At 40.0% G+C, this 26,582-nt stretch overlaps 1 protein-coding gene across 1 annotated transcript in view; it reads left to right on the forward strand.

Moving 5' to 3' along the window:
• Positions 1 to 4,468: 4,468 nt before the first annotated feature.
• RAB11FIP2 (RAB11 family interacting protein 2) overlaps positions 4,469 to 26,582 on the forward strand; it is a 33,380-nt gene continuing 11,266 nt past the window's right edge. Inside the window, exons 1-3 of the mRNA XM_064663680.1 lie at positions 4,469 to 5,022; positions 15,986 to 16,428; positions 17,123 to 17,585. Coding sequence (XP_064519750.1) covers positions 4,670 to 5,022; positions 15,986 to 16,428; positions 17,123 to 17,585 — 1,259 coding nt within the window. The 5' untranslated portion in view covers positions 4,469 to 4,669. The remainder of the gene's footprint in view (positions 5,023 to 15,985; positions 16,429 to 17,122; positions 17,586 to 26,582) is intronic.

A 26,582-nucleotide genomic window follows, 5' to 3' on the forward strand; every position in this document is an offset into this window, starting at 1 on the left:
ACCTGAGAGCTCAGGACCACTGAGGTGTGCGTAGGACTTTCAAAAGCTATCAGAGAAAATTCAGCCCTAGTGATGAGGCCAAAGGTCTGCTCCCTCTGAGATGTTCCCTAAGAGTGAATGTGAAAGGTAAAAGAAAGCCCCCAGAGCAGGACAGTGGCCTAAGTCACCCAGCCTCAGAAAACCTGGAACATTTTGGGTTGTAACACTTGGGCTCATAACAAAAATTTAATGAATATCAATCCAGCTTTTTACATCCAAATGCTCCCAACTTAATGAATGTTTCTCCAACCAAGAGAGCAGACAAAAACAGTAGCTTGGGAAAAACCTCCTAATTCACAATGGTGGGTTTGAGCCCAGCTATTTGATTTCTGCAGTCAATTAATGCTGGTGAATTCCTGAAGAAATCACTAATTGAAAAAATAACAACAGCTGAGATAAAGCAAGCTAACAGGCAACAATGTGCAGTCTCAAAAATTTCATAGTCTTTCTGGAAAACATGCAGCCTGGACAGTTGCAACAGCTAGTGAAAGTTAGTCAGCCAGGCAGAAAGCAGAAGTTTGTCACATGTCTAGACAAAACCAGCCTGTTCCTCCCAACGATGTAACGTTCAAAGCAAACACATCGCCTGAGATCTGCCAACAAAGAATTAGTCAGCAAATAATTTCAAAGAAAAGATAGCATTTTCATAATAAAAAAAATAACAAAATGTTTCCTACTTCATAAACAGAAACCAGGGAGAAATTAAATCACCAAATTATCTGCTACAGTTTACCACTGGAAGAACAACTGCTCTGATCCTCTTTAGCAAGTACACAACTGGAAATGAGAAGCAGAACGTGGAACCAAAATATTTTCTTGCATTTTCTTTCGCAAGGGCAGGCACAGTATCAAAGCCTATCAGATATACTGGGGGCTCAGGAGGGAGAACTGAGAGCTTATTACAAATTGCTGGAACTGAAAAAAATCCACTATAATTCTTGGAATTCCCTCTTTAAAAAACAATGTTGATCTCCTGGGTCAGAACTGACTGGAAGAACATGTAATAGAGACAGACAGCACACGTGAGGTTTCAGGCTTTGTATCAAACATACACCACAGACATAGCACAGATATCCACTGTTCTGCAATAAGCAATCAGTTTTCAAACTCACTCTCATCATTACCTACAAGCAGATGTAGTGCTGGAGTAGACACCAGGAGCAAAGGACAGCTATTGCAAATCAGAAATGCAGAAACAGTTTTCCTAGGCTGGAGACTCCAGCTTGGATGGCTTTCTCTTCCTCAGCAAGAATTCTGGGCTGGCTTTTCTCCCCCGGCTTCCCCCAGCTACACAGGTAGGGGCAGAACAAAGAAAAGGGACAAGGCAGAGAACACTACAGGAGCTTCCAACCACCCCTAGGGAGAAATCCTTTTTACCGCAATGTAGCATACAAGGGAGCTACATATGAGTGCAAACTCCAAATGTAATGTTTTGAGCTCAAAATCCTCCAGAAGAAACCAAGGACTAGAAAATTCGTGACAGGGCATCCCCAGAGTGAGTGGGCTTGGACAGAAAACATGATACAGCAATAAGAGTGAGTTTAAGAGATTATTATTACAGACCAACAGTGGATATCTATGGTGTAATGAAGGAATGGTGCAGTCTTGTAACCAAAGTGTTGCATAGAAAATAAAATGGATTTTCTAATATTCCCTAAATCGTGGACAGTGATGAGCAAAACCTACAGTGCATGCAGGCACTGAGCAGTGGTGGTGGCTTAGTGAATGGGAGTCTGAGTCATTTCTGGATTAATGCTCTAGCATAGTGCCAGGGGACACTGTGTTGCTGGAGATATCATTATTTCTCCGAGATATTTTGTCATCTATATTGCATGTTTCATTCCAGAAGATGACAATTACTCTATTCCAAAGAGGACAAAACCAAAAGGCCAGCTCACAGCTTGACCCTGGAGGGGTATAAGAGGGAATAAAATATATCTGGTGCACCTTTGAGCAGAATTTTTTATGAAGCAGAATGGTGGAGGAGTTGAAAGGGCATTTCCCCAATGCCTGCTCCACCACCTGAGCAGGGAGGAGAGACATGAGAAAGGCTCCACATTCCTCTTCTTACATGGCAGATTGCGCACAAGGAGTAGAGAACTATTAATCTGTTTATTTTTGAAAGCAGAAAAGGAAGATTGGGTACTGTATTGATATATTGTCTGCAGAGGTGCAAAAGTTCTTCCACCTTCCCCTCTTCAGCTGCCTGCATATGTTTTGCAGTCAGCTGCTGTTTAGGAAGAAGACAATCGTATGAAATTAGAGAACACTAATAAAGCACGAATCCTGCCTGTTATAAAATCTCATAAAATTTTCCTAAGACACAGCATGCAAGACATGATGTTTGACTTAAATTTCTGATTAAAGAAATACATTCTGCCTACCTAAAATTCATTTCTTGTTTTGATTCGATGAGTGCATCATGCTTGGTTTCTATTTAGTGCAATGAAGAATGTTGTATTAAAACAGAACTTGTATGTGGTAAAATTCACTTAAGAAATATTCTGATGTACTTATGTCTCTCTGGTTTCCAACAAGAACCCCGTGGCTTTCCCCCATGGCCTAAGTTTCCTGCAGAGCCCTGTCACCATAATCCCTTCTGGCTCTTCCACCCCGAAATGCTGCTGCTCTTTTCCCAAGCACAGCAGCTCATCCTGGAAGCTTGGCAGTGAAACATTTGGGAAAGATACCTGAGGAGTGGGAGAGTGGCAGCTGCAGAGCAGGGGAAGGGATTTTCAGGTGAGGAGGATGGTGATTTATCCCAGGGAACTGATGTGCTGCCCTAATTGGCCATTAGCATTACAAACCAAGGCAGATAACCATAGCATTTATAACTCTTTCAGAAATTACTACCCCAGATAACCCATTTACATGTTTTTGTCTAAATACGGTCCCAAGACACGTTCTGAAGTTACTATTTCCAACTGGACCATCTATTTTCCAATATCAACACAAATCACATACAACACGGAAAAAAATTGCCAGCACTGTCTCAGGTGTCCCAGCGTGCACAGCTGTCATTCCCAGCCAAAATCCATGGGCCAATGAAGCTGTTATTGAAATTGTGCACAGAGGTAATGTGAGCTGGGACCCAGGCTGATGACTGTGTGTTGACTGGTGATCCCCTGCCTGTTCTGACCCTGCACAATAACTCGCTCAGTATTAAGAATCGTGGGCAGCATCATACTTTACTTTCTCTAATGGCCTTCAGCTTTAACTTTTTAATTTCCTGTAGGTCTCAGCAGTACAAGGTGGTCTCCCAAGCTTTTCGTTGCTCGCTAACCTGTGAGCTGTGGACTGGGGACTCATGAGCGAGGGGTGGCAGATGAAGTATTATCTGACTTGGCTGCTGTTTTCCCCGCTTGTTATGGTTTGCAGGGGTGGGATACACAGCCTTGCAATCCTAATGCTCTTTTTTTTTTTTTTTTTTTTTGTAGAAACAAAGTTAATACCGGTGACTCCACTTCCAGGTGTGCATGTAAACACACAAGTCTCCATCCTCTCCATCAACAAAATTATGTGTTCTCAAAACATCTTTTATTGTATTTTTTTACCTTTTATTGCTGTATTTTTAATATTTTATTATTGCATTTTATATTAATCTTCATTAATATATTATTGTATTTTATATTATTCCCCATTAATATATTTATTTTATATTAATCTTCATTAATATATTTTCGTATTTTATTATTTTCACTTTCTCGTTGAAATCCATGAGAATTGCCAGGGTGGGTGGACGGGATGGAAAACGCAGACATCCCGGAGCGGCTGGCAGCAGGATGGGCTCACCAAAACCCCCGGTCCGCGGCCGCCCCCGAGCCGCTGCTATTAAATAATAACAAAACTAGATGTCTTCATTCAGGCTCCCTCCCCTCGGCAGCTCCTGCAGGGATCTCTGCCCGCTCCAGAAACAGAAATAGCGATGCATTAATTACCGGGCCGGGGCCGTGAGCCGGGAGGGGCCCCGGGAGCCCAGCGCTGCCTCCGGCCGGGGGAGCCCGGCCCGGCCCGGCCCTGCCCGCGGGCGGTGCTCGGTGCTCGGTGCCCGGGGCGCGGCGGGGAGGGAGGGAGGGAGGGGAGGGATGCGGAGGAGGGGGCGAACCCTGCCCTCTGCCCTCTGACCGCCGCCCGCAGCATGGGGAAGGCGGAAGCGGCGGAGCCGGCCCGGCAGGCCGGGCGGCGGCGGGGGGGCAGCGCGGCGAGCGGCTGAGCGCGGACGGACGGACGGACGGACGGACGGGAGGGAGGGGAGGGAGGGCAGCCCGGCAGCGAGCCCCCCGCCGGCCCCGAGCCGCGACGGGCAGGGACAGCGGCCGCCGGCCCCGCGGCGGAGCGGCCCGCCCGGGGGATGCCCTGGGGGGCCGGGCCGGCGGCAGCGGCAGAGGCGGGCAGGGCGAGGCCGCGGGCGGGCCCGGAGCGGCTGCGGGGGAACCCCGGCCATGGAGCCGCGGGGGGGGCTGCGGGGCAAGGGGGGGACCCGCGGGCTGGGCAGGGACACCCGCGGCCAGCGGCGCTAGGGGAGCGCCGGCAGAGCCCCGGACAGGTGTCCCCGCCGTAGGTGCCCTTAGGCGGCCGCTCGAGGGCTGGCGGGCTCTGTTTGTTGCTGCTGCTGCTGCGATCTTCAGCGATGATGCTGGCAGAGCAAGCCCAGAAGTGGTTCCCAACTCACGTGCAAGTTACGGTCCTTCAAGCCAAAGGTCTGAAGCCAAAAGGTAAAAATGGCAGCAACGATGCCTACACCATCATCCAGCTGGGCAAGGAGAAGTACTCCACCTCGGTGGCAGAGAAGACCCTGGACCCCGTCTGGAAGGAAGAGGCCTCCTTCGAGCTCCCTGGATTACTCATGCAGGAGAATCCAGAAAAATACATCCTGTACCTGATTGTCATGCACAGGTCGCTGGTGGGGCTGGACAGGTTTTTGGGACAGGTGGCCATAAGCCTGAATGATATATTTGAAGACAAGCAAAGGCGGAAAACAGAGTAAGTGATGGTTGGCTTTCTTTCATTGTAATTTGTATGCCTTGTACGGTTGCACTTGGGGAGGGTGGGAAATAGCCTGACCATCAACGTACTTTGAAATTAAATCAGAACAGTTCTCTGTGAAATGCTGTGGTCAAACTCCTTGACGTCCACAGTTATGTCATTATGGCCTGACCTCTTCCAGAGAAGTTTACTGTAATCACAGTGGTTACCCTGCACAGGGAGGGAGTGTCAATAACATTAACTTTTTTGACAAATTCTTGTGTGTAACATGAACTCATCACAGTCTGTTTTTCTAAGGATTTTTCTTCATTCTGCACAGGGCCATATCCCCATTCAACTCCTACCTCAGTCTGGGCCATGCATGAGGCTCAGATGTCCTCAAAGCCTTGTGCTGTTCTCTTTAAAATTGTTTTCTTTCAGTTGCTGCAACCAAGCGTCTTTATAAATATTTTATATTTATGTTTTAGTGGTCAATGAACTGTGACTTATTGAAGGCTTACCACAACAGCACAGTGCTTTGCTGATCCTGATTAATCTTAGGCCGTGATCGTGCAGGCTGCACTGTACAGCAGGCCTCAACAGAGAAGACTGAAGAGAAATGTCAGCTGTTGTGGTAGCTTCCATCAGTACCTACATAAGCCTTTGTCAAATGAAATTGCTGTTTGCCAGCAAATTCAGGCACTGGAATGCAAAAAAAAAAAATTTAAAAAAAAGCATCATAGCAGTTAAGTTGAACTGTAAACTTATCTAATTCTCTGGGTTTTTCAACTAAATAGGAAAGTTGTTATAATTCCTAGTAAGGACGTAGTCGCACAAAGATGTCTGGTACCTGTGTAATTTATCCTCCAAAGTCTCTGGGAATAAACTGTAGGTATGAGTGTCCTGCAGGCATGGCTGGGACTGCACGGTTTGGGTTTGATTTAGTTGTGCTTGTCCCACAGAAGTTGTCTAGGAACACGTGGAGACCTCCAGGTGAGGTCTGTGTAGGCAGCGGTGTATGAACACTGACAGATCTTTCTACAGGGGTTAAGAACTTCCTGCTCCAGATGGTTTTCCTCCTCCAGTTGTATCTCCAGTAGAACAGAAAGGCTTTGTAGAAAAATCTCAGCTGTTAAAGCCTGGTATTCATAATGGTGGTGGGTCTACGGTGAGGTGCTGGACTTGGCATCAAAGTGACTAAAAGATTGGCATCACTTGTCTGTCACTGACTGTGCTGGGGTGGGAACTCACAGGAGGATGGAAAGGTGGAAATCCATGCAGCAACGCCAGCCAGGTCTTGTTCATCAGACAACTGTTTCTGCAGAGACCACCTCAAACCCTGGTCCTGCTGCTGTGCAGTGGCTGAGGTTGAAGGAGCACCAAAGACAAGTCAAAGCTGTCTTTGCCCTGGTGTTTGTTTGTTTGCATTTGTAAACTACATATTTAGCAAAACAGGATGTTAACAAACCATATAATAGGAAAGAAGAGGCCGGTGCTGAATATCTGGAGTATTATGCTTTTTAATTGCTTATCACTTTAGGGACAAACCAGTTATCTTAATGCAATATGTGGTAATGCCTGTAGCCTTAGGGTCTTAATTTCTATTTATACTTGATTCAAGAAGTTGCAGTGCTCTTTAGACATGCATCTTAAAAATTCTTTAGTCATTAGTTGTAGTTATCTTGCAAGTCAGTAGGTGACTGCCTTAGTTGCAACACCTAGATGCTCTACAGAAAAAAAGGGGAATGAATGAGGAAGGAATGCTACTAAATGTAAAGGCTATAAATATAGGTAGAAATATATATTCAGAAATTGGAGGGAAATATGTAATTATTCATGTGTTAACTGTGAGTAACAAAACCTAGAAAAAGAACCATAGGCTCTTGCACCAATTTTGGCAAAAATAGTATTGGAGACTTACAAAATTATTCCAGAAATTTTTGAGTGGGGTCATTAACATAGTCCTTGTGATAGTTAAACAAAACATTCAGATCTCTGCACTACTCATATATGAAGTTATGCAGGGCTTCCTAGGTGTTCTTTATTTTTTCATTCCTTTCTCTAAGTGTGAGAGAGGAGCTCCTGCTGTGGGAAGGTGCAGCAGTTCTCCCAGAGCTGGGATCCCCAGGGCTCCCCGGGACACCCGCACTCCTCGAGCTGGGCTGTGCAATGTGGGGCCTGGGGGGGATTTTTACAAACAGCCTGAGTCCTTTCTTCAGGAGTTACTTGGGCATTTAAGATTGCAAATCTTATTAAAAGCTGATGGGTGTTAGGCTTCTAGAGCCGAACAGCCGTCCTTGTAAAAGTCTTCTGTAAGTGTAAAAGTGTGGCTGGTGGGGTTTTTGGCAGCGCGTACTCGCTTAGCGCCGATTTAAATTCTTATGAGGAAGGAGCCACTGAAAGTCCAGTTTTCCCGTTGGTGTCTTTAGGTGCTTAGAAACCTCAAGACTGTCCTTTCTGAAACTCACTTTTGAAAAAAAAAAATAACTCTGAGCCCTGAGGTGCGTGGATGTTTTGGAAGTTTTCACGGCTGTGTTTTGGAAGTTTTCATGGCTGTTGCTGTCCCCTCTGAGCGTTATTTGGACATGTGGGTGCAGGGTTGGGACGTGTGTGCAGGAGGGCAAACTTACAAGAATATATTTGCAAATGTGATCTCAAACAAAGCACTCTTTTTTTGTTTTCCTTTTATTAAATCCTTTTTGATACAAAATACTTCTAGTCCTGTGTTGGCAGTAAACTGAGGGTAATATATTTGGAGCTGAAGGCCTTCTAGCTGTGACTGTGGTGTGGGAACTGAGACACCCAGTGCCTTTCCCGACCACGTCCAGAGCCTTTGTTACCGAAGTTTTCTGAGGGTTGAAAGCTATATTCATTGTTTCAGAAACACTAATCTGTTTTATTAAGCAATGTTTTTACTTTCAAATATGTTCAACAGGCTTGTGCTGTTATTAAATCCAGAGTTATTTTCTTATGTTGATGTAACCTTAACATTTCTTGCTTTGTTTGGGGATGAATGAGATCCAGTTATTTGATGAAGTGTCTATTGGTAATATTTCTACTTTTTAATATATTTAATAGCTTCCTCTTTCCAACACAGCTGTACATATGGTGCTGTAGGAGACAGACTCAAGAGTCACCAGGGTATTGCAAAAAAGATATTTAATATTCTGCACAATGCTGAACCCTGTCAGCAATTCCCTAGTGCTTTTTTAGTAAGGAGGTATGAGAAGTGAAGGCTACCAGCTGATTTCGAATTCCTAGGAAGACCATGGGGTGTGTGACATTTGGCTTTTTGTATATTTTTTTGATTTAATATTTTATAATTTGGAAGAAATAAATTTCAAAAGTCACTGCGGATTCGGGAACATTATGTTAGGGAAAAATAATCCTTTTTTTTGCCTGTATAGCTTTTTTTGTTATTCGTCACATCTGAAGAAACATACTCGCTGCATTAAAGTTTTCAGGCAGAGGCCTCATGATAGGATTTGCACATCTTGTGTTCTAATAAACTTGCTCTGGCTCAAGAGCTAATGAAACAAAGCCCTCTATTTACTACAAGTCCTAGTGAAAGTTTTGTGTGCACCTCGGTGCAGTGGTGCAGTGTCCTTTTCCTGCTGAAACTGGTGATTTTGGGAAGTATTAAAAATAAGTCTTCCTGGAACAGTGAGATCCAGATGCGGCTCAGCTGGTCCCTGACTAGGTCTGTTCCAGAGGCTTCCTCCAAAGCATCTGCAGGATCCCAGGTCGTGTTCTTGCTGTCTCAGTGCGGAGATGCCCTCACCCTGTGCACGTTTGTGAATTTGCTATTGGAAATGGACAGGGACTTCCCACTTCTGCTCTTTTCTCAGAGCTGAAAACCAGGCTGCAAATGTGGAGAGATTTCAGTGAGGTTTGTCAGCAGTTCAGAAAGCTTGGGAGATACTGCTTGACTGGAAGCGTGTTTAGCATAAGTTTTCAAATGTTACATTTCTGACATGACTTTTATTTCTTGCAGTGGCGTCGTGTGAGTTTTTTAATTCATCCTGAGAAATACATGACAGGTTTTGTGGTCTGCTCTTGCAAAATAAATATACCTCTTCTGCTCTTGCATTTGAAATGGAAATTATGAGCAACAAATGTGCTGTTTTAAAGCATGTGTGCTTTTTTGTAGTAATTTCAGTTCAGTTATAATTCATAGTTGCCTTAATGCTGCTGATAATCTGACTGCACAGCATCAAAACAAATTTTAGAATTACCGTGGAATAAAAAAATACTCATTTACTGACATGTCTTAATTTATTGAAGTATTTTCCAGTCGTTTTTCATAATGGCTGTGCTTAGGTTTTTTTCACCTGTGGGCTAAAAGAACACAGCAAGAGAAGAACAAATTTCTGTTAGCTTTCACCATGATGTTACTTATTTCATCAGCTTTTGCTTCATCCTTGTTACTAATTCCACTCTGTTTATTGTCCATTCCTTTATTAGCTTTCCTGGACAGCTAATTTTATTGTATGTTCAGCTGATTTAAGATGCAGCTCTTGTCTGGAATGTTATAAATTTGAGGAGGCAGGAGATGCAGAGTTACTATTTCTTATGGAAATGTCGGAGGAGACATCTTTTATTTGTGATTTAATTCCTCTTCTCCCCGGCGTCTGTAATACCTCAACAACACCCCCCTACACACACACTCACAAATTGCAGCACTCTTGTTAAAAACAATGCTTATTTGAGCACAGTGAAGGAATCTTGGCCTCATCTAAGAGACTTCTCTACTTACATTGATCATAAAAAAAAGTCAGAACCAGCTTCTCAGCAAGCAAATAGAAAGAACTAAGGACTGACCACAGTCACTGCCCTGTGTTATAGGCACTTAGTGCTGCTGAGCTTCCTGAAAGATATCCAAATTGTGTGTCTTCCTCCAGATTAATGTGAATTCTTTCCTGGCAGCCTCCTGCTTGGATATGAACAGGTTCCATCTTCAGCTGCCTCTTCTCTGTCCTCTCTCTCACCTGTAGCAGCATAGGCAAGAGGCAAGAGGAGGCACTGGAGTAGGTGGCTTCAAATACAGCTTGAATTATGAACAAGCAAACAACTGGTAAATTGTTAGTATGTTAATAATATTTCTACAAAATATAGCATACTATTATGTACTAATTTTTAGTACATAAATTTAGGTAAAACCAGAAAAATGCATTTTAAGTGATAAATCTCAGTAGCAGTGGAATTAGCAGGCTGTAACAGAAAATGCCAAAATGTTGTGGTTGAAGCAAGAGAAGAATCTTGTTCCACTCGAGTCAAAAGTGGGAAAAGTAGTGACTGAGAAATTTGTTAAAGGCACAGAAATAAAGAGGAGCCTGGAGATTCCATATGAGTAGTTTTGTGGCACCAGTCAGTAAATGTAAAAAAAATGAAGGAAGGTTAGTAGTGAGGAACAGAAGAGAAAATGGTTATGGGAGAAAAGAAAAACTTCTGCCCAGTTGTAGCTTTATGGAATTATAGTGATATTTTCCAATTATCTGGTAATATTCCCAGCATTTACATTTTGACAACAAATGCATGCACATCCTCTGAGTAAGTCATAGTTCTGAGTCAGTCTAAGTGCCATCTGGATGGAAATGCTTCCCCATTATCTGTGCACACACACACTGAAATAACTGGCCTTAACTCTCATACCTGCAGTTATTTTGTTTCTAAAATAAAAATATTTGCATGTAGCCTTTAGCCAAAATCAGAAGTAAACTAAGACCACTTTCATTACTGTGATTGCAGTCGATGTTGGCTGACTCCATAGTGAGGGTGTTGTGATGTCTGTCAGTTCCCATATGTTTTGTGGTGTTACAATGTCACTCTGTAATATTTATTTTAAACTCTTACTTTGAATATGTCGTTTCACTTGGCTTCCAGAAAGTAATAGTATTCATCTTTGTGAGTGTCATCACTTATTTTAATAAATAATCTGTTTTCTTCTTAATTTCCCCTCATGAACAATGTCTGTGCTCAGCCCCTTGCCTTAATTTTCCTACTTGCTGACTTTTGGGGCTGTCTCTCAGTGTGATATCAGAATGATTTATCACAAAACATACTTCTGCATTTTTCAAAGTGCATATGCTGCTAATGAAAATGTCAGTTGTGGGCTGTGGGTGCTGTTTTTTTTATCAATTAGCTGTGGACATTTGTGTTAGTGGGGTTTTCTGAAGCAAGTTTGTTCAATGTGTTGATAGTAGTCATCTTAGATGGAGAAGTACTTCTTGCCTGTGACGGTAATGGACATGTTCTGTCATTGGCATTCTGATGATCTTCTATAGGTTTAGAAGTATTTGCTGCTATAGAAAATTCCCCTCGTTCCTGTGTAGCAGATGAAAGGTGTTTAGGTCAGGATGCTGATTTCTACGTGTAACATCAAGGTTAGAAGCCTTGCAGATGCTGTGATGATTATGGGGCTTTTTGAAATACTCCTTCAGTAATTTGTGAATTAAAATAAAGACTTTGCAAAATTCTTTGGGTGCAAACTAATGCTTCCAGCAAAACAAAACTACATCAGCTCAATAGATAATTATTGAGTAGAGTGAAGGCAGAGCAGTGTATTTGAGAAGCAGGGAAATGAGTGAGAAAATTCCTTCAATACTTTCCAGCTTTGGCACTGGCAAGAAGACAGAGTCAGGAGATCATCTGTCATGCACAGGTTGAATGTTCTGGCTGGAAGACTTATGATTCCTCTTGCAATTGGTAGACAAGTTACCCAGTGATTTTGGAGGCAGTTAAACTATATAATTAAAATGTAATTGAAATTATGTAGTGGTTTTTCTTACCCATGCTGTTACTGTTTTTCTTACCCACACTGTCAGCCTGTGCTGGTCCCTGTTACATGGTGAGTAGAATAGGCTGAGTGATGCTTCTTCAAAGGAAAGAGAGGGATGTGACTTGGAACTGTCAAATTCCATGGCAGATTTGGGGGACAAATTAAATTAAAAAGGGGGAGGCAAAAAACCAGTTGAAGAAAATGTGTTGGAAATGTCAGTGCATTTGTAGATCACTAGCTATTTAAATGGAATAGGCAGGCCAGAATTTTGTAACTTGCTCATTTATAGTAGCTTATTTCAGTTTTCTCCTTCACTCTTCCTGCCTGTCTTTAGTAAGGTAAAGGGTTCATTGCTGCTAATACTGCACAATTTACTTTATGGTATGCAGAAGGTGGTTATAACTGTCTTTGCTAGAAAAAAAGGGAGTTTGCTTTTTCCACCCCTGATTGTAGATATGGCCAAACCCAGGGGATTTTATCATGATTAGAAAGTAGCCCTGTTTCTTCAGTTAAAAGTTTAGCTTTTCAGGGCTGCCTGGTCAGCAGGATTTTTCCTACTCAGCCTTGAATGTTGATCATCTCTTTGCATGTTCAAAAATTGTCAGCATACAGAGTGGCAATTATGTAAAAGTAAAAATGATCAGAACCCTGTGCAAGGCAGGCAAAGCCCATCAGCACACTCAAAAACAGATGAGAGAAAGAAGCAGGGGTTGTTCTGATGGAAGCCATAGGGAAAAATCCGAAATTAGGGGGTGTATGGAGGACATTGCCCTACAGAACATTGGAAGGTGAGAGCAAGAAGTATGAATGTGATTCAGAAGGCAATAGGGCTTCCTTTGAAGTTGGGAAAATTTGCCAGACTTTGTACAAGGTCTGTTTAAATAAAGACTGTCTGCAAGACTGGATGTAATATTTGGTTATTAAATAAAAGGGCATCTGCTCTCATAAAAGCCACCCTGTTTTGTTCATGTGTGTTATTGGCTATTTTCCTACTTTGTACAGACTTTCTATAGAATCAGCTCATGGCAGCCTGACAAATGGAGCATTTACTGTGGCTAAAAGTACTGTAAACAAAACCAAAATAGCAAGTTTTATTGGCTTTTATAATACATTACAATTTCTTAAATTGGCAGTGGTATAGTGGAATTTGGTATTTTAGGACCGAAATGTTGTTATCTGCAAACAGCGGACTTCATTTTCCAGTTCTTTTTTCTGTTACACACAGTGCTGCTTTTTCTGTTTGTTGCTCACGCCCATGTGTTGTCAAAACAGATTCTAATAAGAAACATTTACAGGCTCAGTTGCTCGTTCACGTGCAGCTCCACACAAATGCACTGCCTGCATTTGTTCTCATCTGTTTAAAAAAGTAATTAGTTGCCTTTGAATTTGAGGGAAATCATGATTCGAGTCTGCTTCTCATATTGTCTTGTTATGAGCTGAAGCATATGGAACCTTCATTTTAACTAAAACAAGATAAACTCTCCAAGGTAACAAAGAAACCTCCTTGAAATGCCTATGAAAATTAAATATCTGTCTTCTATACAATGATCTGATCCAGCAATCGTTATTCAAATAGAAATTCCACTGAAGTCCAGAGGAATTTTGCTGGAGTAAAAGAGTTTGTGACTGAATTCTGTTGGAGTCAGCAGCAGTGTTGAACCTGGTCCCAGCAGGTACAAGGCTCAGTCCTGTGTGCTGTTCTGGTGTCTGCCGTGGGTAAGGAGAGTTCCTTTGTTTTCCCAGCTGAACTTATTTTTAGTGGTGAAGAAGAGGTGAATTTCAAAATATTAAGTGGAGGTATTGCTGTTAGCAGGTGAGTACTGCCAGTGGCACAGAATGTTTGGTGATTGATGATAAGAATGCCAATAATTGAGTTAAATTAATTTTTAAAATAAGATACTTTCTTCCACACAGCAAAAACTTAAGAATTTGTGTCTTGATATTGTTCTAAAACAAGTTAACAAGTGTCATACACGAGTTTCAAGCTTTGGTAGTTCCTAAGTAGGAACATATGAAAATTCAGCAGTCTGATCAGAGGTACAGTATAAATGTTTAAGACCCGTGAGGAGAGGGGAAGAGGGAATAAGGGAATGTTTTGTTACAGGGTAGGCCGAGCCATTAAATTTAAATGTCAAAAAGTGAGGTCCTCTCTGCCTATTAAGTCTCTTGAAATACTCATGAGCCTTATTTGTAGTTATGTGTATATTTAATGCCTGTCTAAGGAATCATGGGAGCACTTTCTCAGTTTCAGGGTGACTTTGGGTTTGAGCTTTTCTCTGCAGAGACAGGATCTCTCTGAGCAAGGGCTTGCCCATTATGGCTGTGTATTTTTTCTTATTTTTTTAAGAAAAAATGTCAACAGATTTTCTTTTAAAGGAGAGTTTTAAAGAAAGTAGGCTGTCTTGTCTTCCCATTTTTGCAGTATTATATAGCACAGAAAAACTTACTTGTGGTTCTGTTGTGTGTGTTTTCTGTAATGAGTCTATAGATGACTTAGAGTGTTTCTGGAATCAGTTACCAAAGAAGTGAAATGTTATTAACTAAAAGGAAAAACAATCCATCTTCTTCAGACACATATTTCAGGTTTTGCATTTCATTTAAAATACATAAATGAAGTTACCTCACAACAGAAGAAAAACTTTCTTCCTAAAGGTTTAATTATCCTCCTACTGGTTTGAACTTCTGGGTCTACTGGTCTGGATTCATGTTGTTCAGTGCCAAGACAGAGGAGGTCTGATATATCTTAATTATTCTGGTTCAGTATGAAACCTAAAATCTCGTGGACATCACAAAGCAACAAAAAAAGGCTTAATACTCTATCCTCATGTTATTTCTTTAGTGTGTCATTTTTAGAAGTATTTTCTCAACTCAAATAACAGTATCTCTGCCTGAAAATTTGATTTCAGCTGTCACCTTTAAAAATATTTATGAAATCTGAAAGGAAATGGAGGGTTATTTTTCTCCTTTCCTGACCTTGTTTTCTATATTTGACAGGGCTGAATAATGTATGAATAACTCTGCAATCAGTTTTGCATCTGTGCCGATAGGCAATTTAATTTCTTGGTCTCCAATTCAGGAGTTACTTCCTCATGGTGATGAGCTGCTCTGTTAATCTGTGTGCATACAGTTCTCCTGGCAGTGGGTTTAGAGCATTCCTTTGGAGCTGCTGGATCTGAAATATGCCCTCGTGCCCCTTTTGAAATAGGGAAGGGCTGTTGGTGATGGTTGTGGAGAAGGGATCATCTGGGTCATTCATTTGGGTGAAGCTGTGGAGGGAAGATTGAGCCAAAATTCTGCAGATGCTTCCATGGGACAATGGAGCACAATAGGGGATGAATAAGACACTTGGATAATGATAAAGCTTTAGTTGGACCTGGCAAGGAAGCACACTTGGCTTTTTGAAGCAGATGATCACACCTTTGATCTCTTTTCAAGGAGTGGGGATTTACATCACGGTTCCAAAGCCTGTGGAAATATTTCTGAAGTTTATCCTGCTGGTGACCTGCAAAGGAGAGGAGGGCTGTAGATGCACCTCTGTGCTCCCAGCTCTGCACCTGATGCTCCTGGAGTTGCTGTCGGCATCCCTGGGGATGCAGTTGCAGAACTGAAATGGTGGTTGGCTGTTCAGAGGTCTCAGACATCTCTTTGCTCATGTAGTTGACATAAATCTTAACCAGCAGTCAGAAGGAAGGGGTAGAGGGGAAAACGTTTGCTGCTGTGTAAACCTGAGCAAAACCAAAGGAGAAAAGGTTACCAGATGAGGGAGTTGCCACATTAATATACATCATATTAATGTACATTAATACACATCACTGATAAATATAGAGCACTTGAAAACTATCAAGTGTTCTTTTAAATAGCAAAATAAAATGTAGCTGCATTTATCATTAATATGAGGTACAAATTCTCCTTCACAAGCAGATGTGAGCCCATTAGCTTTGATGAAGTTTAGTAAGCTTCCAGGGTTGGTGCTGGTTTTCAAAGCAGGTGAACACTGTAAAGAGCTCCCTCCTTGCTTAGTTATTTTCTGTTGCAAAAATGAATATAAACAAACTTTTCAGTACAGGAATAATTGAATCTTTGATACAGGATTTGGGTTTTCATCTTTCAGATTGTACTGACCCAATGCATTAACCCACTAACCAGAGTTTAATGAGTAACCTCCAGAAAACACAACTGAATTTGCTCTTTTTCTCCTTTAAGGTGGTTTCCCCTAGAGTCCAGACAAGGGAAGAGAACTAAAGACAGAGGAGAAATAAAGGTCAATATTCAGTTTATGAGGAATAACATGACAGCAAGTATGTTTGATTTGTCAATGAAGGACAAAACCAAATCCCCTTTTGCTAAACTAAAAGACAAAATGAAGGGTCGGAAAAACGATGGGACGTTTTCGGACACATCCTCTGCAATCATCCCAAGTACTCACATACCTGATGCAAACATAGAGCTGTGTAGTGGGGAAGTACAGATGAAATCCAAACCAAAAAAACCTTTCCTTTTGGGACCTCAGAGGTTGTCCTCAGCTCACTCGATGTCGGATCTGACGGGCCCGCACGTCTCCTCCGAGAAGGTGAAACCCGGCACCGTTGGCTACTCCCACCTCTTCAGGCGCCAGCTGGAGGCCTTTGGCTCCGTGGAGGAAGGGGGTGAGTAAAACTCAGGGCCATTACAAGCACAGTTCCCTGCTGTTAGGGCATTCAAAATCTGTTTCTTCAGTTCATGAAGCAATACAAGGCCAAAAAGTAAATAAATATTTCTGACCTATTTTTTTTTACTTCCTTTAGTTGGTGGCAGCTCATCATTCCTACTTCTGCGCATAAGAAATGACTTATTTTGTGAAAATATATGATAATTTAGCTTTTCTTTTTGTTATGTTCTCATTTGAGAGTATATTGTAGTGAAGCATTGCATTCTGGGACTGTAGGCAAAATAGCACCTTGTGAGAAAAAAATTTAGTTAAAAAGTTGAAAACTATCACCAATTTTTAAATGTGATTTATACAAAGAACTGAAAATACTTTGCTGTGTTCAAAGTTATTATGCAGCAATAGACTACTATCTCTTTCTGGAATGGCACACTAGTCATAGCTGTCTTCTCTGTAGAACTTAGTTTTCACACAGGAAACAAAAATTTCCTGTAGTATATATCTATAAACATTTCTGAACCACAAAGTCAAGCTGTTAATTTATTTTTTTTTTTAAATAGCTTAGTTACTCATCAGAATTTTGAACTGACACTCCATTGCAGAGCTCCTAGATCTGAGCTAAACTGGGTTTTCTGCATGTCATAAACTGTGATACTGTGTCTATTGATAATATACTAATGACAGATTGTTTGCAGGGAGTCTAAAATCTCCACACAGAAGGACATTAAGTGTTGATACTTCTAAAATGAACCAGCTTGACAGCACGGTTGATGAAGCTGCACTTGAAGCACAAAATGACCCATTTACCAATGTGAGTGCTTCCTTACCCCAAAAATTTGCCACACTGCCAAGACAGAAGAACCCGTTTGAAGAGAGCCCAGCAACGTGGGATCAGAACATCAGTCTGTTCTCCAAACCTGGGGAAATCAGGAAAGAACTTAAGAAAGAGAAAAAGGAGAAAGTTAGTCTTTTTGAAAGAGTGACTGGAAAAAAGGATGGCAAGAGGTCAGATAAACTCAGCAATGGGGGATCAGACAGTTCCACTGACCTGAAATCACCCGGGCTGGTCGGTGAAGCTCACCAGGAGAGCTTTGATTATGAGCCAACTAATCCCTTTGTGACGAACTTCAAGCCCACAAGCATGTTGCCATCTTCAAGGTAGGCTTCAGTCTGATATCTTCAACATGTGAGATAAGTGAAAATGTGAAGTGTTGAGGAACACCATCTTTGTGCTTCATATGCCTTTATATCATTGCTTGTCTGTTTCTGAGTAAAAGTTATAAACTTTTTATATAATTTTCTTCATTTTGAAGTGACTTTTTATTACTATTTATTACTGGTTTTATTACTATTTATTTTATATGTACTGTGAATGTTCTTGGGTACTTGCATCTGTGGGAGACCTTGTTTGTGCTTCAGAACAGATTCTTCCTGAAAGTCTTCTGCTTTCACTGAACACTTACTGCTAATTATTGCATTGCCCAGTCAGGCTTTTAGAGGGAAAAATTTCAAATCTAAGGGAAGGATGAAATGAAATAAATAAAAGAGCGAAGAAAATGTGAGTAGTGAAAACAAATCCTGTGGATGTCACTGTGTGAGGGGAAAAAAGACTAGGTTCTATATGTTAGAGTACAAGAATTAAATACCATTTTATTTCTAACTGGGGACATCCACATGCCCACCCACCTCTCCTGAATTCGTTTGGCTTTCTGTGGATGGAAATCCTTGCACAAGGCAGCAGTTTGGGGGTTGAGCAGAATGAATTAAGTCCCCAGGGCTGATAAGAAACTTTGATTTAAATAATCCACTTTAATCTTTGTTTGTCTATCAACACTTTACTTGTTGTCCTTAAGGAAAAAAAAAATGTATAACCCACAGTTAGATTTCTTTCTGGCCTTTGTTTACTAGTGAGGAAGATACACTCTCTGTCTCTCTGTCCACACACCCTCACATATACTGTTCCCAATAGATAAATGTTTAAGAAGTTAAATAATTAGCTTTTATTCATTTGCATTTTTTTAATTGTATATTGTATATTAATGTCCTTGTTTTTTCAAGGTAATGATTAATTTCTATTTAAGGACTTACATTTGGTAGAAAATGCATTTAAAATTAAAATGCTCCAAACCGGAATCTTAAGATTGGAAAATAAATCACTGTTTTAAATGGAAAACATGTTCTAACAAATTTTCCTTCTCCTGTGTATTAATTCCTTAATTAATGACATGGGAGTAGTTTCTTAAAAAGAAATAAAAACTTGTTTCTTGTTATCTTGTTCTTTAAGATTTTAGAACAGGGTGATCTTATTGTATCTGAACTCAGTTTTATTCATAGTTAGAATGCATGCACTCCTGATTTAACCTTAGAGTAATTTTCTTAACAAAACTAATGGTGGATGTGAATTAGATAAATGGACTGAACTGGAACTGCTGTAGAGAAGATTTGGTTGCTAGAAGCTCACACAGACTTCAATAAATTATCTTCTTAGTGTCTTCTATGAGTCAAGTCAGTTCCTAGTGTCTGCAATAACATGTTTACAGGCAGTCCTGGAATATTAGTTATTTAATAAAGGCTTTCTCTGGATTAGAGGAAGGTTAGGTTGTAGCTTGGTTTGTCAGAAGTTAAACTTCCGTTTAAATAAGCTGCTTTAAAGAGAAATAATTTAAATAACAATTAAAACTACATAGCATTTAATTTTTTTAAAATGAAACACTGTATTCAGGCAGATGCTAGATATAAGCAGTGAAATCTTTTGAAGTTCTTGAATGCAGCAAATCTTGATAAATATAAATGTTTAATGGTAATCATGATGGACTTCTTTTTCTTTATTTTGTAATTAAAAAGCTCATCACAGTGCCCATTCAGAAGGACTCTAGTCATTTGTTTCCCTCTTTGTATGAGAGTCTCTTTTACTAGTTCTTGACTTTTATGTAAACATAAACTTTTGATAAAACAAATAGATATTATTTTATTTTCAAAAAGAAAAAAAATAAACGTTTTGACCTTTTCTATAAGGCAGCTATTATGGAATAGTATCTAGCATGCAATAAGTTCAGTTAGAAGCTCTTGATTTTTATGCGTTCCATTATTATGTTCTGTGCAAACCTTTTAGACTTAGTTTACTTTCTTTCAAATGTATCTTGTACAATTATTTTCTTTTGAAGTAGAAACTAATACAAAATGTGCATATTTAATAAGTTTACAGTTTGAGTTTACCTTTTATCTGTGGAGGATTTGTCGAAGAGAGTCCCATTTTTAATTTTTTTGAACTAGTAATACTGTAAGAAAGAATTGCATGAATCTGTGGGCACAAAATCCATGAGGCTGGGTAATGAATTCAGTATGCAGAAAGCATGGACAGGGAATTTAGCCACTGAGTTGGTTTTTATTTACTCAACATGCTATTAAGCTCTTGTGGATGGATCCCATTTCTGCAAGCAAATCAGGCAGTGTGTTGTTATTAAGGTGTGTCCCAGCTCAGTGTTCTGCTGTGGGGAGTGTTTGCTCTGCACTTGGATCTCCCAATTAACCCACTTAGCTCAGCCTTGGTGTGAGGGATGGAACAGTCCTGGGGCTGTGAGCTGGGTTCCTGCCTGAGGAAATTCAGCTGGAAGGTGGGTCCCAGGAGCATACTGGAACCACAGAAGGACAGTCAGTCTGTGGGACCAGGCTGGAGATAGAGCAAAGTGGAAGGAAAAATAAAATAAACAAACCACAACAACTCTTCCTCCAAAAAAAAAACCCTTGACCCAAACCAAGTCCTCCCTGTGTGTGGTGTGGGTGTGACCTCTCAGCAGTGATGGGGCTGTGCCTGTGAACTTGGTGGGAGGCTCTGCAGAGACTTTGGGGAGCTCTGGGTCGGGTCCTAATTACCGAGTCCATCCTAATGAACTGTGGCTGGTAACGTTACTGAGCAGTAAGTTGTGGAGAACATCAGTGCTGGGTGGGTGAGCTGCAGGCAGAGCTGCTGAACAGCCCTTCACCCAGCCCATCCTTCCTTCTAGCTGGGTGTATGCATGCTCTGTCACTAATTACTCTGATGTACTAATCTTCATTCTTTTAATTAGTAAATCTTCCACGTGTTTCTCAGCTGATGATACAGAAAATGTAGAAGTGGTTCAGCAACAGTTACAGGATTTATTTTTTTCTAAAAGCAAGTGTCTCAGGATTATTTGAAAATCATTATTTATTTTTGTTACTATTATTTATTATTTTTATTTCAAGGAGGTTTAAGAAGTATTTTGGAAAAGCAAAACAAAACCTGCTTGGTTTGTATGTAATTCTAGTTATCAGGAAATCACAAAATATGGACCCTCAATTTCTGTTAATCTCTGACCTGGCAAAGGCTTTTTCTTTGACTTTTCTTTGACAGATGTAAATCACTTAGATCTGTAAAATGGGGATGATATTTTGTTACCCCCTGCAAATGCTGAGTGGATAAATTAGTATTTTGTAACATTTTTATAGATATTGTATTGCAGTATTACATAAGTGTTAAGGTTGGGGGGGTTTATTATTGGGTGTAGGAGTAATACAGATATTTATGAGCTGACTTCCTGACAATTTAAAAATGCAGGAGTCTCATAGTGAAACAAAAAATGCTATTTTAGCAAATATTACAAAATCTGTTAGTTCCAGAGATTTTATATCATACAGCCAGTGAAGAATTTTTAAGCAAACAATATGTCCAGTGTTCTTCAGGCCAGCATTTACCAAGGACAGCTTTGTCTTCCTACTTCTTAATCCACTGCTTTGAAACTTTGACCCAATATTGGTTTAAATTGAATTCGTTCTTACAATCACTGCTATTGTCATGGCTCTCAAGAGGTTAATTTGCAGTCAGAAGCCACGTGGATTTTGTATTGAACACAGTTAAAGAAACTGAGGGTCCTCCTGGAAAACAAAGGTTGTTTTGTGCCATAACCAAACCTTGCGCATCATTTTTCTGAAATTGTTTTTGTTTAGGAAAATACATGACACCACACTACAGGCTAATAAACTGATGTGCAAATTTCTCAATTTACACCACTTGACAAGTGCTAAAAGAAAAGCATCTTTAATTTTAATGTGTTATTAGGACCTTTTTAGAGAGATTGTACAAGTTATTAACAAGGTCCTCTGAGACAGGAGACGGGTAATTAACAAGACCTACAGAAAGAGAGTTTAGGTAATTAATGAGATCTTAGGCACTGGACACAGGGAGACAAACAGGCCAATATTTAAAGCTGACAGGTTGTTACTCGTCTGATCCAATTGCAGATCTGGGAAACTGGATTGATAGGTGTTTGGGAGCTTTCTACTAAACACTGTATATAATGTTATACATAATTATGTATATAAAATACATACACATATACAAACAAGGTAAGTGTGTGTCTGTATATACATATATATGTATGCACATATAGGGAGAAGCATTAAAAAACCCCTTCTAAAATATGACTTCTGTTAAACTTCAGAGAAAAGAAGATAAAGCTTGTGCCTATGTACAAATTACAGTTTATCTCATGTTCTGACAGTAGGATGTTACATTCTAACCAGTGTGGAAGATGGGATAGTGGAGGAGAAAGAAACCTCTGTCTTACTGGGATTCACTGTAACAATTATGAACCATGCTCTTATTTATAACAGTCCCTGGTCAATTGGAGCATAAATTATAAAAATACTACTTAATATTTTTTTCTGTGTTCTCTTACTGCTTGAGCCTTTTTTAAAATTTGCAGCTCAAAACGAAAAAAAGCAGCAACCCAACCCTTAAACTCTTTCTGCTTTGTCATTTCTGAATGTGGTTACTTTCTTCAGCCTTGTGCTCTCCTCACATGTGTCTGTTGGAGCTGCCTGCCTCTCCAGTGGCACCTGTGCCAAACAGTTTCATTCTTCCTCATGGAGGAATATTTGAAATCAGCAATGTCGCTGCACTGGGACAACTTCATTATTAGCTTGGTTAAAAAACAAATGAGGTGCCATGAAGACACGAGGCTCTTGGTAAGAGCAGTGTGCTTGGATCCTGCTGAGTTTAAAGAACAGCTGATGTCTGCTCCATTTCCACAGCCATTCACATTTTGTGTGTGTGATGGTCAGCCAGCCACAGGAGCTTTGCCAAATCGTGCTGTTCCCCTGCCTGGGTCACTGCTTGAGCTGAATTAGCAGGTGCCTGTCCCTACTCAACTGTAAAGTAAAACCTGTTCCCTTAAACCACACTGAAGGTCAGTTATTAGTGCAGTAACTCCAACATCATCAAAGAGAAGTGACTGTTAAATGGGTTCAATCCTATGTAGTTACTGGCCACAGCTCCATTGGAATGACCCCCAAAAGTTGCCTGATCAGAGCACAGGGTTGTAATGGTTGTATATTTATTTGCCAAATAGATCATCCAGTGTACAGCACAGTTCACTATTTCTAATTTTCACATGCCTTTTTGGGAAATGTTCTTCTCTCACGAGTTTATTACTGTGCTTGCTGGAGTAATAAAGTCTGTTCTGACATTTTGGCATATTTACTGTTGGTCAAAAAACAACATCAGGTGAATTATGCTATTTTCAGAATTTTGTTTCCTCTATCAGTGTTAGCATGTCTTATTTTAAGAGCAATGCACTTCTGCATTGCTTTTCTTGAAATGAATGTATTTTTTTCAGTTCTCTGTGGAAGTTAGACTAGACTTTAGTCAGTCTGATCTCTAGTCAAGGTAAAATATTGATGGACTATGCCAGTGCTTTAACTGTACTGTAGACTGTTAATATTTGTTAATTCAGCATGGTAAAGCTGTCAGTAGAGTATTATTTCAACAAGAAATACCTTACTGGTACATGAGAGGTAAAGGGACATTACAAAGCAAGCAGAAGCCATGCAGGGATTCTTGGTCTGTCCTGCCAGGTCTGTTACCATCTGGTTTAGAAAGATCACTGCATGTGATGAGAGAAGAATGGAATCTTTTGCAGAGCTCCTACAAAGCAATGGGCACAGCATTTGGGGCATTACTAAGGGGGGTTGGAGCAATCAATTCTTGCAGAGATATTGTAGAAATACTTAGTATTAATCTTGACTTTTCAGAGTCTTCATCAAAAATCACTCCTAATTAGTTGACTGTTTTGGGAATACTCATAGGGAAGTTCATCCTGCTGGCTGCATGAAGAGATTTTTTCAAGCTTTCACTGTCTGTTGGTGCACATTAAGGCATATGAAATCTTTTTTGAGAGCACACATGAGGCACATTATCTTTCCCAAGGGAAAATGCATGGCCTGTTCTATCTTATTTTACAAAAGAATAATCTGATAGTTATACTCAGTTTATTAATATGTGTAGAGATGATGAGCAATTTTTTTTTCTGTTTCATTATAAGAGCTAAAAATTAGTTCTATTTTTTAATAATTTAAAAATGGTTCTGGAAGTTTCAGTATAAAATTTAACTTTAGGGTTGTTTGGTTTTTTAGGTTTTTTCTTTTTGTTGACTTACAGATCTCCAATAATAGGGTCTTCTAGTGAAGATGCTGGCACAACTTTTAGTATGACAGTTCTTTAGTGGTCTCTAGAGAATAAAATTTCATTAGCTTTTTTAGCCATAGCACAACTGCTTCGTAAAAGAAAGAATTTTTATATATTTAAAAATAATAACTTTTAATGTAAAACTGTTGTTGCTTGTTTCCTGAAACTGTAATTATAAGTCAGCTGAGTACACTTTATGAGATCACTTTTAATTTTAGAATGTCTTGTGAGTCCTGAATAACAAATGAATTTGCACTAGTAATGTGTCCAGCAGTGTGCAAGTGCAAGTGTTATTGTTTTAAAATACTACTTGTATTTTGGCAGGAGAAGTCCAGCATTTTGGTAGGGCTCATGCAGGCAGCAGTACCAGACAGCTCAGGTTTGGTCACCAGCCTGTTGTGGATCCCAGTTCATATGTGTTTTCAGAACAAAGGCAAAATTCTGTTAAATTCTTCAAGTTGATTTAACTGAAAGTTTTTGTGCTTCTGTGTAGCTGCATTGTGTTTTTGCTGCTCTAAATTTGAAATACACGTGAGCCCCAAGAGAAGAGGCTGCTCCCCTGAAGGGGGTGTTGTTCAGGGCCAGGATGGAGCCTTGTGTTCTGAGACTGGAACTTCATCTCGTGCAACTTCTTCATCTCAGGGAACTTCTTCATCTCAGGGAACTTCTTCATCTCAGGGAACTTCTTCATCTCGTGGAACCTTCTGCCCCCTTTGAAGGGCAGCAGTGTGCTCCTGAACAGACCATTTCCAAAAGAGTCTATGGAAAGAATATGTAGCTTGAAAACAAATGATTTGCAAGAAAAGTAAGCAGAGTTCAGGTTTTTCAGTCTGTTTTCTTCACTCTTGGCATCAGGCTTTATAGGAATATTAAGAGAACAGAGTGATAGCAACAAAACCTGATACTCTTCTTGTGTTCCTCTGGACACAAGCTCCAAAAGGCCATGGAAGGTGGCTTGACAGCAGAACAATTTATGGAGTGCAGTCTGTGAAGTGATGTTCCCCAGAATCTAATTGCAAAATAAATGGTAATGTGCTTATTCTGTACTTACTTGGCTGCCAGACATGACAGTCATTCCATCTCAGAATATAAAGTGAGGTCTGCAGTGCCAGGCACAGCAGGCCAACAATATTCTGTGGAAGGCTAAGTTTCTGAATTTCATTAACTGTAGCTGATTTTATTCATTTCTTTTGGTTTGTTTGTTTTTTTTTTTTTTTTTTTTTTTTAGTGCATTGGTAATAGCTTAAATGGCATCCTAATAATTTAAGGTTTTGATATATGTTGTGAGAATCCAAAGAAAAATACATAGGCACTGTAGTTAAGAATCAGTCCAAAGACCAAGAAGTAGGAATAGGAACATATTTCAACTCTAATGGAAAATGAATATGGTAGAGCTTTGTTAATTACCTGTGTGCAGACATTCCATATTAAAGGAAAAAACCTGAAACCTGGGCTTATTATGGGTATTTTACAGAGTATTAACATAGATTTCAATACTTTGAATAGTGATGATTAATGTAAATATCCTAATTTTAATTTCTAATAGTATACAGTGCAACGATCACATAACTAATAGGAATAGCAAAAGATAAGTAAAAAGATTTTGCTCCTTAAGAAAATACACTTTCCATGGAGCATAATTTAGGAGTCTGATTCCCATTCATTATGTTGTCAGAGTAAATGGTTCAGGCACTAAAATGTTTGAATCAGTTATAGGAAAGATTTCATAAAGATTGTTTTAATCTCTAGGCGTTCAGAAGCTAAATATTTAAGCAGCCACTAGACCTAATGTTTGAATTTTTAACTACCATTAAACTTCAAAAGACAAAATTACAAGCTGCACTCATAAACCTGAACTTGTGATACATCCCAAACTCAACTCCACTGAGTTGCAGTTTCCATACAAACCGTAAATTATCAACAGGCAGTGTGAGTATTTAACTACCAGTAAAAATAGGTGTTATTAAAAAAAAAGTAAAGTTTCATGTAATTCTAATGAAATGTATTTAAATAGGGAAAACAGCAATAAAGTATAAAACAATATGCTTGCTATGGTTATGAAAGAGTAATCCAAAACACTCTGCAGAATCAGCACTGCAGTATGTCTCTCTCCATTATTAGTTTATACTATTTTTATTTCTCATTGCTTTCACCCCTCAGGAACATGGTGATAGGAAAGGGTTCTCATCTCAGATGAGCTAAAATTGACATCCAAGCTAATAAAACCCTAGAAATTCAAACAAACCTTACTATTCTGGGAAAAAATGTAAAGAAAAAGTTATATCCAAAACAATAAAATAGTGGATATGATTTAATCTGGTAAAAATATGTGTTATAAAATAACTGCTAAGGAAATTAATGGATTTCCCAGATGAGTGAGATGAGACTAATTGCTGTGCTGGACTGGAGAAGTCTGTTCTACCTGTAGTTGGTTAAGGCTGGTGTAGAAGTTGGGTGTCTTGCTTGGTCACTGTCACTTCCATGATCCCACTGGAGCTGATGTTTAATCTGTGCCCCTGGGATTTACATCCCTTTTAGTAGTTCCTGGTTGTCTCGAGGGTGATCCAAGTGTATGAAAGTTTATTGTGTTAAAAATGGTTCAGGGGCCTGGGCCATCACCTTGGGGCACGTGGGACTCCCCCAGGGGGAGAGGGGGAGTTCAGTGCTGGGTC

The sequence above is a fragment of the Pseudopipra pipra genome, chromosome 8 (genome assembly GCF_036250125.1).
Source record: "Pseudopipra pipra isolate bDixPip1 chromosome 8, bDixPip1.hap1, whole genome shotgun sequence".
NCBI classification, from domain to species: domain Eukaryota; kingdom Metazoa; phylum Chordata; class Aves; order Passeriformes; family Pipridae; genus Pseudopipra; species Pseudopipra pipra.